The sequence below is a fragment of the Schistocerca gregaria genome, chromosome 10 (assembly GCF_023897955.1).
Source record: "Schistocerca gregaria isolate iqSchGreg1 chromosome 10, iqSchGreg1.2, whole genome shotgun sequence".
Taxonomy (NCBI): domain Eukaryota; kingdom Metazoa; phylum Arthropoda; class Insecta; order Orthoptera; family Acrididae; genus Schistocerca; species Schistocerca gregaria.
Window position 1 is genome coordinate 153,417,108 of NC_064929.1, and position 15,361 is coordinate 153,432,468.

The following is a 15,361-nucleotide window of genomic DNA, read 5'->3' on the forward strand; positions in this document are numbered from 1 at the left end:
AGGTGTTTATACATTCATGTACATGTTTGTACTTTTTTTATGTTGTGGTGATAGTTTTGCCACTTCTTTACACACTTATAGTTATTTCAGTTTTACCAAGTATAGTTTCATATTACACTACTATGATCTGCACCCGTGAAATACACTATGTTTACATACAAACATATGAGCTGTGGTCAAAGAACTTAGATGTTATTATATTTACATCACTAAGGCATTCTCCTCAGTCTGAAGGTGTAAACGGCGCACCTACGTAACTTTGCATGTTTTCTGTGTGCCTAACGTCTGTAAAGCTTTTTTTATGTTAGATCTGTAACTATTGCCGTTTCTGTCACATTCCTCCATATGAGTCTGTAATTATAAACGAACAACTAAAAGTATCTCTTTGGTAAATTATCTGACCTTGTCTCGGCCTTTGTTTGTATAGACACGAAATGTAGTCGGGAAATGAAAATTTTGTGGCATTAACATCAACGCTAGCAATACCAATTCATTTTTCATAACGTGCATTACCAAACGTGGCAGGGGGAGGTAGGGGGGTAGGGGAAGAGGGGAAGGTACTTTACATCAAAAAATTTGAAAATAAACTAAATTTGTTAGTTCTTGTTGACATATAATAGGAACATACTTCTAAATTTCATTAATTGTTATTGGCGTTTAATCACAACAGACTTTTTAAAGAGATACCGATGTGTAAGTAATGTCCTGAACCTGAAACTATTGAATATGGGAAAAGTGACATCTTCTTCTGAGACTTAAATGTTTCGGTTACGTTTAACGGAAAATTTAAAACTTTAATGGAATCAGGTAGAAAAATCATTACGAACAAGAAATATTTTTTTCAGAATTTTGAAATACGAGTGTAAAGTAACTGACTAGAATAAAATATTTTCAAAACTTGGTCACAATGTAGTTTATACCTCTCCCATCTTGGTGTTGCGAGGGTTAATGGAAATTAATTAACAAACAAGAAATCGTTCCGTCGTAAGTAGAGGGTCTCGTTGAGAAACTCTAGAACAGAAATAATAATCCGAATGGGAGAACGTGAAATGTGGAGTCCCAAAAGTTCATTGTCAGGTCATTTCACGTTCTTAATTTACACAAATGGTCGATCGACGGCTTTCGGTGACTGTTTAAGGTATTGTTCTCCAGTGCCGCTAGCATACAAATGAGTGACCTAAGCGCAATCATGCCAAACAAAGTTCAGATAATAGATAAAGAGGCCTATAACTGATCCACTGCATTTGTAGCTCTTTGAGCTTCGCCGATGACATTGTAATTCTGTCAGAGACGGCAAAGGACTTCGAAGAACAGTTGAACGGAATGGACAGTGTCTTGAAAGGAGGATATAAGATGGACATCAACAAAAGCAAAACGAGGATAATGGAATGAAGTCAAATTAAATCGGGTGATTCTGAGGGAATTAGATTAGGAAGTGAGACACTTAAAGTAGTAAAGGAGTTTTGCTATTTAGGAAGTAAAATAACTGATGATGGTCGAAGTAGAGAGGATATAAAATGTAGACTGGCAATGGCAAGGAAAGCGTTTCTGAAGAAGAGAAATTTGTTAACATCGAATATAGATTTATGTATCAGGAAGTCGTTTCTGAAAGTATTTGTTTGGAGTGTAGCCATGTATGGAAGTGAAACATGGACGATAACTTGTTTGGACAAGAAGAGAATAGAAGCTTTCGAAATGTGATGCTACAGAAGAATGCTGAAGATAAGGTGGATAGATCACGTAACTAATGAGGAGGTATTGAATAGGATTGGGGAGAAGAGGAGTTTGTGGCACAACTTGACTAGAAGAAGGGATAGATTGGTAGGACATGTTTTGAGGCATCAAGGGATCACAAATTTAGCATTGGAGAGCAGCGTGGAGGGTAAAAATCGTAGAGGGAGACCAAGAGATGAATACACTAAGCATTTTCAGAAGGATGTAGGTTGCAGTAGTTACTGGGAGATGAAGAAGCTTGCACAGGATAGAGTAGCATTTAGAGCTGCATCAAACCAGTCTCAGGACTGAAGACAACAACAACAACAACAACAACCTCATAATAAGCTTCGTTATGCAGTTTGAAACAAGCGAAATCGACCTGTAGTACCACAGATAGATACTGATGATCATGCAATAAATGACATATTATGCGTAAAATTTCTTGAGGTTCAGCTAGATAAGAATCAAAAGTGGAGTCGACATGCAGAGAACCTTATCAAGAAGCTGATTTCGGCATATTTTTGCATGACGTATCTCCAATTGACTTGAGCGAATTAAGTTACATACAGTAGTAACAGGCAGAAGTTGCCACTGCATGTAACCACGGTGAGGTATGTCAACAAAAAGTAATATTTACCCATTCACACTAAAAATCAGGGGGATGGAGAAAAGATGCTTTGGAAAAAGTTCTGCTCTGCTTATTACATTACTCAGCCGCTGATATTACCTACAAATTCATTCTAAGCGTTCATGTAACTTTGCTGCTTTCAGACAATACCATCACCTGTCTGAATCTGGGAAACTTGAAAACGTGTTTACAATGAACATCAGTGTTTACTGGAATCTACCTTCACGAGTCGAAATATTACGAAAAACTACAGAAGCGATGGATAAAGAGAAGCCTTGGTGTTATTCAATTTTTTGGCCTGGTATCTGTAGTTTTGCTCGAAAAAATGAAATTTAATTACTCCAGACAGCGAAGCATAGTCTACGTGGAAATTACTTTTACTTCTAATTTTGTGGTTGCGAATTGCACAGTTCAGTTTTATTATTAACCACTAAAACTACTCAGGAGTAAATGTAATGTCATGTGAGTGTAAGGAAGTTAAAGCCCCTGAAATGGTTTTTGTAAGATGTCGGGATTATGTTCTGTGCGTAATATTCTTACTTCACGCTTCCTTAGAAGGAAGGAAAATTAACGTTCCGCCGACATCGAGGTCATTAAAGACGGAGCACAAACTTGGCCTGTGTCAAGGAGGGAGAAGGAAATCGGCCGTGCCATGGCAAAGGAGCCATCCCAACGTTTGCCTGGAGCGATTTACGGAAATCGCGGTAAACAAATCTGAATGAGCAGACGCGGGTTTGAACAGTCGTCCTCCCGAATGAGAGTCCAGTGTGCTTAACTATTGTGCCACCACGCTCGGTCTTTTGCAGTATAAATACTCTCACTTTAATCAAAGACTAGCTGACCCTGTGTACTCTGTCCCGTCTTAAAGCCAATAAATAATCAGATTTTGGATCTTAAGTTCAATTTTTATTAGGGAATACAAATAAAAAAATCAAGTATTTTTATGAGTCTTTATTCTTTATGTTTTTTGGTGCATAGCGTCCCCTCTTCAATTAAGTACCTTGTGATATACGACATTTTTTGTTTTATTATCGGGCTCAAGAACAAACAACGCAGATGGTCTTCCGACCCGTGAACATACCACATATAACTGACCATGTGAAAAACATGGATATTCCAGATTTAAACCACAAACTTTCAAGGATTGGCCTTGTGATTTGTTAATGGTCACGGGATCGGAAATTGAAGTCCTTTAAACTCAAACGGTATATCGGGTGAAATAATCGGGATCCTCGGAATGAGAACTTCCTCACCTTCGAATTTTCCTTCGAGTATCGTCACGCAAATAACATTTTCCATCAATTTACTTACCACCAAACGCGTACCGTTGCACAGTCTTGGTTGGTTTATGTTTCGAAGCTTTACGGCTTTGTCGAGAAATATTCGATCGTCTTGGTCGCGGCGTTGTTAATGATGATTCAAATTAAATAAAAAAATATTTCTTTAGATTTTTAATTAATGATATATACTGATACTTAACCATAGACGTTTAGCTGTCATTTGAATTTGTTATTCCATGTCAGATGCGTTTTTGGTATACCACGTTTTATAGTGTCGTTTAGCTGCGTTTTGTTATTCCATGCCATATGCGTTTTTCTTATACCACGTTTTATAGCGGTCGAACGGAATTAAAAGTATCCTATGTGCGTCTCCTGGTTCTAAGTTACCTCTGCACCAATTTTCGGCCAAATCGGTCCAGCCGTTCTTGAGTTATAAATTGTGTAACCAACACGACTTTCTTTTATATAGATAGAAGATATCGAGTATTTGCCTTTCACACACAAAAAAAAAAAATGGTTCAAATGGCTGAGCACTATGGGACTCAACATCTTAGGTCATAAGTCCCCTAGAACTTAGAACTACTTAAACCTAACTAACCTAAGGACATCACACACGCCCATGCCCGAGGCAGGATTCGAACCTGCGACCGTAGCAGCCCCGCGGTTCCGGACTGCAGCGCCAGAGCCGCACGTCCACCGCGGCTGGCCCTTCCACACAGAACAAGGTCAAGACAGTTTCTCACGCAAAAAGTCTTAACACATGGGTACGCACAAAAATTCATATTATTTTCCTTGAAGATGAATAAGAATTGCAGGAAACTGGATGTTTAAGTAAGTGTTATTTGTTATTGGAAGCTAACTTCATAATTCACTTTTAGCCAGAAACTTGCAGAAGCATGTGCTTCTTGAATACCAGAAATAAATTGTAATTAGACAAAATACACTGCTGACGACGAGATACGGTAAGATAAAAGCGGGTATTAAAATTTTCAGGACGTATGGGAGTTTCTATCGCAAAAAGTAAAGCTTGTTAACTAGATAGCGTAGAGGCAATAATAATAACACATCCAAGCAAAGTTTTGTAGAACAGTAATATGAAAGATGTGAGTGAGATTAGTATCAGTTTCGAAACTTTTATATAATATTAGATAGTAAGTCAAGAGATTAAATAAAAACTTACATTCGCTAATAAATGGTTTAGAAAGCATTATTGGTGGGTTGTTGCTAAAGATAAAAGCAGCACAGGCAAATTTGGAAGTCTGTGCAAGCGTCAGATTGTCAGAAGGCAAAGTGTGACGAAAAGTAATTCTTCGTTTACTGCCAATGTGGGAATCATGTGATCATATTCGTTTCGTGCGCATTATTGCAACAAAGGCTTAAAATTTTTATGTATGTATATCTTTCGTTGTATAGGCATTTCAGAACAGCGATTTCTTTAATAAATCGTGGAATCTTATTTTTAGTATGTACCATGAAAAGACATGAATGTACTAACTCCTCACGTATCGTGGATCACAAACTTCGCTTCCACACTGCGATTACACGGAGTATATGTCTAAATTTATATTATTGTCAACTACCTACAATAAAATTGTTAAGCTCTATAACATCATTTTTAAATACTGGTTTTTGATCTACATGTATGCCTTGTAAACACTTGTCAAGTGCATTTTGGCAGAAAGTAAACAAATAACCTTAATCTGAAATCGAAGATTCTCTTTTAATTTCTAGATCTATTGTGGTACAATGATTACAAGTTCGCTTTAAAAACTGAAGTAATTAACTCTCTACAGAATGCTTCTGTTAAGAAAAATGTGTGCTATAAAAGTTACTGATTTCGTGAAGCTTCTTGCAAGTTTTAATGTAGAACTTTTTTCAGACTAGCATCTCTAATTAACCCACGCAACTAACTCGAAAATTCGGAAATTTATGGCAAATGCAGACAATATACTCTGTTGCTGAAAGGAGAAAACTAAACGTTACACGAAATTATCATGAACAGTAAGCGCAGGACGCAGTATAAGCCCTAACTCTCGCCTTCATGAAAGATATGTTTACGTCGCGATCATATATTATCATACATTTTCTTAAATATCTACCGTCAACGGGTGGAAGACTGGAAATATAGCACTATTCGCATAACTAACTACACTGCGATTAAGGAGAAATGATTTTACAAACACGATATAGATGCTGAAATACATAGAATGCACAACTGCAGCGTGAAACTGTAGATTTACTACGAAATATTTTATACACAACTCTCAGAAACTTCCGAAATTCGTCAACAAAACGCCTTTACTCACAAAATTCCCGACATCTTTCTGAAGCCATTCTTACGCTAAAATGGCAAAACATTTATTCCGAAATGGTATTTGTGGTTGATAATGATACTGAACTTTACAGTTCATAATCAGAAAATTAGAAGTAAAAGTAATTTCCATGTAGACTGTGCTTCGCTGTCTAGGATAAACAATGGATTTCATATTCTGGCAGAAAACTGTAGACAACAGGCAAAATAACTAGAAATCCCCACATTTACACAGGACTTTATAAAAGACATCATATTTACGCCAGCGGCTGTAACACTTTCGTTATTTAACGATTGCAATTTCAGCCTAAGGCCATTATCAAATGCAGATTTTTGTGGCATGACGCTACGTCAACTTAAAATCAGCTGACACATTTATATGTCAGCTCATTTTAAGTCTACATGGAGTAAAGCCACAAAAGTCTGCACTTGATAATGGCCTTAGGCTGAAATTGCAATCGTTAAATAACGAAAGTGTTACAGCCACTGGCGTAAATATGACGTCTTTTATAAAGTTCTATATGACTGTGAATCCCAGGTATAAAAATTTAATTAATTTACACAGAAGTTTGCGGGCGCGAATTTCTGAACATGGCTATCATTGCCAGAATTGTATCAAGCGTTAATATAGGTTACAGTAGAAGCGATAACACGAAATACGTTTCTCTCGAGGCTCATGTTCAAAAATACACAATCTCTCAAGACACAAGAACGCATTTTGATAAAATCAACACGAATATTATGTTTAAATTTTATGTAGAGTTTTAGGGCATCAACTGTCGAAGCGAATTTATCCAACAGTTGATTTCACATAAAATGCTTGGACGCTAGGTTATATATGTAAATAAACGCATGAGGCGGCTAACAGTAGAATCTTCTCTTATTTGAAATTTCTGGCAACAATTGACAATATTTGCTGTAACAGTTCGCTTTGTGTTTTACTGCTTCTAAAATGTCTCCGTTACATAAGCGCAGTGGTGACCTGCTGTCTTCCGTTCTTTTCCATATTTCGCGTGGCGAATCAGAATAAATGAATGAAATATAGTTTAAAACTCTTACAGAATTTTTTTTTCTTTGTTTGGTGTACAGTACAGAGTATATCCCCAGCACAGATTTTCCTTGTTCTTGCTGATTGTAATTAATACTTGTATAACAGTGTTCTGTCAAAGATGACAGAGCATCTGTAAAATCCTCTTGATCCACTGGGATTCCGGCTGATAATTCCGATCACCGCTGAAAATCTCCACCTAGCCTTGTAGACAGTCACTTTGCGAGTAGTGTGTAACGCACCGGATCACTGAATTTTCAGTATCTCCTAGTTCTGCAATCGTCACGGTGATAGTGACATACTGACCACGAACAAAGAACGTTAACTTTTAACAGTGCAGATATTCTGGTACATTGCAGCTGAGTACATTCACAATCAGAATTAATTTCCGTTCTTGCATCCGCGCAATAAAGTTCTTTAAGAATACGTGTTCTCTTTTCGAGGCAACCTTTGTTCTTCTATAAAGTTATGATTGCAAGGTAGAAAAAATGATTTCAAAGCGCTCAATCTGAAGAGATAATTATGTGGCGCTACTAATGAGGTACACAATATTGAGAAGGCAATCATGGCACCGATAAGATAAGAGCGATTTCACGCAGGGCCCGTGAACGTTAGAGTACGTGGAAAACTCCTCTTCAGCTAAATTTCTGTGTTTTTATTTCTTAATAAGCTGTATGTACTCGCTCGTGTATTTATGTCTTAATAATGTTTTGAGCCACTAATATTGGTGCCGGCCGCGGTGGTCTCGCGGTTCTACGCGCGTAATCCGGAACCGCGCGACTGCTACGGTCGCAGGTTCGAATCCTGCCTCGGGCATGGATGTGTGTGATGTCCTTAGGTTAGTTAGGTTTAAGTAGTTCTAAGTTCTAGGGGACTGATGACCACAGTAGTTTAAGTCCCATAGTGCTCAGAGCCATTTGAACCAACTAATATTGGTAGATAACTGACTTGTACGTTTGCAGCTTTAACAAATCTAATATCTCATCCGTAATTAAATAGTAATACGGAACCACATGCCACTGTTACTGCGTGTCTATTTATTCTGTAACGTCATGTATAGGCAAGAAGTATATGTGCCTATACGTAACTGCAAATGCCTGAAATTATGTATACATGTAACAACAAAATCAACCCTCACAGTATTTACTGGTTTAGTGAACCGCCTTTCGCGCACTACTCGGGATTCAGTCTATTCATTCCGCAGTATTCATACAGTAATGAGAAAGTAGCGACATGAATCCACGATATGTTAAAGAAGTATTCAGCTCATAAAGGGCATAAAATGATTCGTCGCTGTTTTACGTCCCACAACATATAAAACAAAATACTTTCTCAGTTATTGTTTGTAGGTGAGATATTTGCAACAGGTTTGAAGTTAATCAAGAGTGATGCTGCGCAATTATTTGATTGCTTATTAGGTATTCACATTGTACTTATTTGTTAAAATTACTGGGAATTCTTGGGTCAGAATGCAATAACACAAATGCAGTAACACTGAATTTATGAGTTATAGAGCTCTGCGGTTCTTCAGTCTTCACATGAAAAGGAAACGTAAGGTTCAAATGATTTGCACTACGTCAGAAATTCAGAATCAGAATTTTATGATCAGCAAGAAATGGAATATGAGTATCATCTCTAGAAAAGGTAATAAATATTTACACTATTCTGTCGCTATTACCTTGCACGTTATCACTTTTCACTTAAGTCGCAAATCTAAAAGAAAAATTAAGACATCACAATTTGCTGGAACCTATTGCAACTTATTACGTAAACCATGGAGCTAAACATGAAAACGAAGTATTTCTCTAGCCTTCGTACTTTTGCCACAGCGAACAGATTTACGTGGCTGTTTCGCCATTCCCTTTGGAACAAATCGGACTTTAATTTCCTATTTCCGAACAACCTTTTACGGTAGGTTTCTACTGGTCGTTATTAATATATATATTGAAAATAAAAAGTAGAATATTTGTTTTTTCGCTTTTAGATGAATTAGCATAAATATTCATATGTGACATTATTACCAGTTCGTTGAACATAGTAGTGTCGAATACGGCATCACTGCGAATGTCAAATATTGCCCACATGTCTCAAAAATTCTAATTGGCAAACCAAACTCTTTTTCCCCTGCAAAACTAATGAGATAAGGAGAAGTTTTTACAAAATAGTTTTTTCATATTTGTAGTTCATTTTCACGCATGTCACTTCCGAATGAGAAAAAAAATATAGTTTTACAGAATATCGTCTTCGCGATGGATATGTAGTCATGGTTTTCCCATGTAACAATCAAGCGAATAATTTTTCCGCGGTCTTAAAGTTGACGCCGTTCTGTGATACATTTTTCCACATCCTAGGTATCATGGATGCATTTTCTTCCGTTCACTTTTCTGAGTACAAAAAGTACTAAAGTCGAAATGAAAAAGAATGAATTTTTTTTATATTTTCCACTGCGAAAAGAAACTAATACAACAGCTAGGAAGAGTATTCATTCTTACGAGTAAACGTCAGCTTTGTTGCTGAAACGAATGTTTCTTACAGTGAGTGTACGTGGAATATTAGAAGACTGTGTGAAGTAATCTTTTTTGCTGTTTCACAGATAGGAAGTGTGAACTGAACTGTGCTACATAACAATTTACTACAGCTGATACCTTTCTCACTGTTGCTACATAAACCGCAATTACAGTACAGTGAAGGCCAATCGTAGGCGTGAAAAGAGTGGGATTCTAAATATAGGTATAATCAGTTTATCTTCACACACCAGTTTACGTGTTGAATGAATGTTACACGCTTAGTGTTTTTGCGTATCATGAAGTCTGTTACCACGTGTGCAGCATAAAGTATATAATAAACATTTCTCACCATACTATGAGAGTCTGGCGTTTATTTCCAGCCTCGACTGTGTGTACAAAAATAGCACCCATCCAACGATTTCAACACTAATAGAAGTCTGCAGGTAAGAAGAATAGCCGTTAAAGAAATTGCTAGACGCTATCAGACTGCATGTGACTACGGTACAGATTCAGAAGCAATGGCAGATATTCAGCAGCTAGGCTGTAGTAAACAATAGCAAATGAAAATGTAAACAATGTAGAGAGCAAAATTTCAGCTGAGAGAGTAAAGTCACACAGTTTGTAAAGGATAGAAAACAAATGGGCAAAATGACAAGATATTCAAAGATTGAAAAAATGTAAATCAATAAAAGTAAAAAATCTGAAAGACTTATATTTCCTGATAGATTAAAATTATGTACCATAGCGGGATTCGAGCCCGGAAACTTGGTCTTTTGTGTGCAAATGCTACTGCCGTAACGTATTCGAGAGAACTTTTGTGAAGATAGGAAGGTTTGCGAGAAGTTCTGGCTGAAGTGAGGTTATCAGCTGTGCCTGGATAAGTCAGTCGGTAGAAAATTGACTTGAAATTCAAAGTTTCGATTCCAGGTCTGGAACATAGGAAATTTCAAATCAAGAAACACTTCGGTGCAAAGTGAAAATTAATTCTGGAGATTTTAAGGCTGATTTTCGTTAGACTGAGCCACTATAAAATGAATAGCTGTCTACCTGCTGTGAGGGAGAATGGAAGAAAGAAAGAACTTCGAGTTTACAATTTGTAAACACGAAACTTCATCATCTAATAAATATCATGGATTTTATTGCGGCGTGTGGGTTTTTTGCCCTTACGTTCGCAAGAAGGCATTTCCTTTTCTCTGCCAACATTTTTTCGGGTTGCATTAACTATACGTCGACCGGCGTTTACACTAGTCCAGGCTAAGCTTTACCACGTATAAAGTTTGACGGCCCATGTGAGTTCCTCTCTTTACACAGTACTCTTTATCGTCATCCACAAAGGCACATAACGTTGTATATTATGCATCTCTGAGGGAGTTACTAATGATCATCTACATGGCTTTGGGTATGCTAACTTTTACGGAAAAAAAATGTCAGCCCATTCAGTTGTCAGTTTATGATAAGCCATTGGCTGAACACTGCAAGCGACTGTCCTTGACCCAATGGTTTCTTCGAAGAGATGTATGCTGAAATGCAATCATGTCATTGTTACAACACTATTGACGGTGTTCCAGGTACCGTGTGGTAAAATTAAAGTGTGACTTTTCAGATGTTCAGTGTGGTCTGTAATTATCGTACGGCAAAGTAAGTTAGTAGATATTCTAATGGGTTAATGCGGATCAGATTTACGCTGACAAAAGTTAATTTCTTTTTTTGACCACCAGGTGCAAATCTGGCGCTGTGAAAACGAGAAAGACCTATAGAAATGTTTCCATGTGTAATGTATTAGGAATGGGGCGTAGCCAGAAAAGATCGAACAAGTGAGAAAGGTATAATGTTGATTTTATTATTAACCACCTCTCACACGGTTTGTACAGTATGAGCACCAAAGATATCAACGAGATGCTATAGAGCGCCACATTTGCACCTGGTGGCCAGAATTGGAACTAATTATTTTTCAGTGTAAATTGGTTCCACACTAACGCATTAGCGTATCCACTAAGTTCCGCAACTCGTGGTCTAGTGGCTAGCACTGCTGCCTCTGGATCACAGGATCCCGGGTTCGGTTCCTGGCTGGGTTGAGGATTTTCTCCGCTGGGTGTTTGTGTTGCCCACATCATTTCATCATCACCACCATCATCACTAGTGACAGTGGCTCGATTGGATTGCGTGAAAAATTAGACTGTGTAAAAAATGGGACTAGGTACGGGCGCTGATGACCGAGCAGTTGAGTGCCCCATAAATCAATCATCGTCATCGCCGTATCCACTAAGTCTCGCTGCAATACGATAATTAAAGCCCACACCGTACCTCCGTGAGTACGTGTACTTTCATTATAACCACTTGGTACAGGTGAATTAGTATTATTTGCTTGTTTCATTATCCTCTACTTGTCGCTCCCATCTGTATGCATAGGCCTAATAGTCAAAAATCATTTTCAATGTCTTCACGCATTCTGCGTCTTAACTTTTTTTATTTAGATGCAGCAAATAAAAAACACTTCAGAAATGGACACAAACAGTCTCGACCGACAAACATTTATTTCTATGGTAACAGTTTTCGGTCAGTTTTTGACCGTCCTCAGACACTAATAGCATAATAGTGGGTGGTGATGGTGGAAGGAGCGGGTATTGCAACTCCTGGAATGTCAGCTGTAGTTTGTGGACTTACAGCACCGCCACCACCTACTGCCATGGTATCACGGTGTGAGAACGGTCAAAAACTGACCAAAATCAGTTACCCTCTAAGTAAAAGGTTTTGCGCTCGAGATTGTTTTTGTCCATTTTCAAAGTACGTTTAGCCAGACCAATGTTTCTGTACGAGAAATGTTCTCAAAAATTAAATTAAAAGCAATTTTGAATTTGGCAACAAGGAACCTTCCTTCTACTTCACGTCGTGTAATCCATGATTATCTGTTAAATACAATGGTTCACAACAACTGTTTTCGCATGTTATGTTTCTTATACATTTTCGTGCAAATGTATACATCCTGCAGTTAGTCGCATCACTAAAACATGCTGTGTGTGAATAAATACATATTGCAACAGATTTTGTTGTTTTACACGATGCCACCCTTTAAGAGGGGCAGGAGAGGCACCACAGGACTTTTTAATTTCCACTGTGTATACTTTTACAAATAAGATCATAAAACTTTGTCAGCACCACCAGGAAGGATTGAGGATTCAGACTCATTGCAGTGGAGGTTCGAAAACATAACAAAACAAAAGAAATTTACGTGCGAAATTTCATCATTTTTTCACTTACTAATGGCTGCATTCGTTGCTATAGGTACACTTTTCTTTGTACGTTAGAGAGATTCTTCGATGACTTTTGCACAGTATACATACCATACTTACAGGTGTATGAAACTCTAGAATTTATTTAATTTACGAAAAAACAAATGAGATGTTCTATTTTAAACTTAATGTTTAGGAAAAACACAAATTTTGTAGTTGATTACCTCAATTTTTCACACAGTTTTTAATAGATTTGGAAAATTCTAGAGTTTCATACACCTTTAAGTATGGTTTGTATGCTGTGCAAAATTCATCGAAGACACTCTCTTACTTATGAAGAAAAGTGTACCTATAGCAACAAATACTGACATTAGTAAGTGAAAAAAATGATGAAATTTCACGTGTAACAAAAATCATTTCGTAATGTTTTCGAACTTCCACTTGCTATGAGTGTGAATTGTGAATCTTTCCTGGTCATGCTGACAAAGTTTTATGAATTTATTTGTAAAAGTATGGACAGTGGAAATTAAAATCTGTGGTGCCTCTGCTGCTCTAAGTCATCCCGTTTGACGTCCTACCCCAATCAAATCAGTAGCAGTAGTAGTAGTAGAGGGGTTTTGGGTGCACGACAGCAAGGTCTTCAGCGCCCGTTCAGTAACATAGTGAGACGGGTGTCAAGAAAAATCCCAGAACAGGAATAGAAAACGGAACAGAAAACCTGGGTAACAATTGTTGAAAAACATGTGCTCACCCACACCAAAGCGTGGGACGAAACAGAGCGTCAGCAGTAAAACATGGACAACACAGGAAGAAATTGCTAGAGGAAGCTAAAACAATGTAGCAAATGGAAGTGGCTGGCTGACCGCAAGGGAGAATGGGGAGGAGTCAGCCACTCTGCAATACCCTAAAACCTCCAGCCTAAAAGTTTAGGCCAGAGTCCAGACACATCACAAAACTTAAAAACCCTAAACACACACGTCTCATCATTAGCTAAAACAGAAGGCAGATCCACATCAACTTGTGCTTCTGCCCGTGCATCACGGTATAAAATGCAGTCTGTTAAAATGTGCCGGACAGAGATGTGCACACCACAAGCATCACATAACGGTGGATCCTCTCGCCGTAATAAAAAGCTATGTGTGAGAGGACAGTGCCCGATCCGAAGACGTGTGAGGGCCACCTCCTCCCGCCTGAGGAACCGGCAGGAGGAACGCCACGGCCGAGTGGTTGACTTTACCAACAGCAGTTTATTGGCCGTCACCGCCAGCCATTCGTCCTCCCACAACTCCATGCACTTCCTGTGGAGTGCAGCGATGACTGACTGCAAGGGAATAGGACACTGGACCACATCCTGATCTCTGCAGGCCTCCTTGGCTGCCCGATCGGCCTGTTCATTGCCCCATATGCCGACATGACCAGGCACCCAGCAGAACGATAGTTCTGTACCCCGCCGTTAGAGCAAGTACAGAAATCAAGAATATGTACCACATTATGCTAATGAAAAATGGTGTCCTATCAAGGAATATTATTGTAGAACTACAATTTATTGGAGTGAAGACAAATGTGTACTCACCAGCTGGCTTGGGGACGTTCCGCTTGACTTGCATCCACTTGTACGTGGGCACCACTGTCTGCTGTGGTGGCTGCTGCTGCTGCTGTTGCTGTTGGTGCTGCTGCTGGTGGTGATGTTGCTGCATGGCGTGGTGCGCGTGGTGCACCATGGGGTGCTGGTGCTGCTGTTGCTGGTGGTACGGCTGGTAGTGGTGGTGGTGCAGGCACGCCTGTTGGTGCTGTGCTGGCGCCGGGGTCTCCTCTTTGTAAATGCGCGGCTGGTACTCCGCCAGTGGTGCAGCCGCCTGGTGCTGGTGCGCGTGGTGTAGGTGGCTGTGGTGCTGGTGGTAGTCGTCGGAGGTGGCCGGCCAGGTGGCAGCACCGGGCGCGGTGAAGGCCACGGGCGGCGCAGCTACCTGCGACTGGTGGGTCTCGGACTGTTGCTGGTGCACCACCGTCCCCGTGACGGATACCGCCGGATCGGGCGGCTGGTGATCGGCGTGCACAGGGTACTGGAACGGGGGTGCCGAGGCCGGCACTGCGCCCGAAGCGTAGTCCAGATTGGTGTAGCTGAGCCCGTTGTCGGAGGTGATGATGTCCTCGGGAGCGGGTTCCGGCCCGGTGTGGACGTGCGTGTAGAAGCCCCCCTGGTGGTCGGAGGGGTACGCGGCCACTGCCACGTCAGTGGTGTGGTACTGGTGATGCGCGGCGTGGTGGTGATGGTGGTGGTGGTGGTGGTGTCCGGACGCCACTTCGCTGCCGTAGAGAGTGGCGGCGGCGGTGGGGACCGTTCCGGCCCCTGCCGCTGCCGCCGTGGCTTGGTGGTGGTGGTGATGGAACCCCTCGTTGCACACGCCGTACATCCCCATATTCATCATCATCATCCTTGCTTTCGTCGGGCACTTCACTGGGCGTCCGATTCACACGTGCCTGGCAACCACTTATCTGCTGACCGTCAGTCACGATAACCTCTCCAAATTTTGCAATCGTCAAGAGACACGACTGTGGCCAGGTGATGTACTACAACTGAACAATTTTATCACATAACTCGCCAGGCCCCTTCGAAACTGGCGCAAACGTCACTAGAGAT

At 39.9% G+C, this 15,361-nt stretch overlaps 1 protein-coding gene across 1 annotated transcript; it reads right to left on the reverse strand.

Annotated features, from left to right (window-relative positions):
• Nucleotides 1-5,196: 5,196 nt before the first annotated feature.
• LOC126293220 (protein dissatisfaction-like) lies at nucleotides 5,197-15,155 on the reverse strand. The gene is made up of 2 exons (XM_049986342.1): nucleotides 14,654-15,155; nucleotides 5,197-5,204 (listed from the first exon to the last, which is right to left on the reverse strand). Exons 1-2 carry the CDS (start codon nucleotides 15,153-15,155, stop codon nucleotides 5,197-5,199), a joined length of 510 nt encoding a protein of 169 aa, XP_049842299.1.
• Between the last annotated feature and the right edge of the window lie 206 nt (nucleotides 15,156-15,361).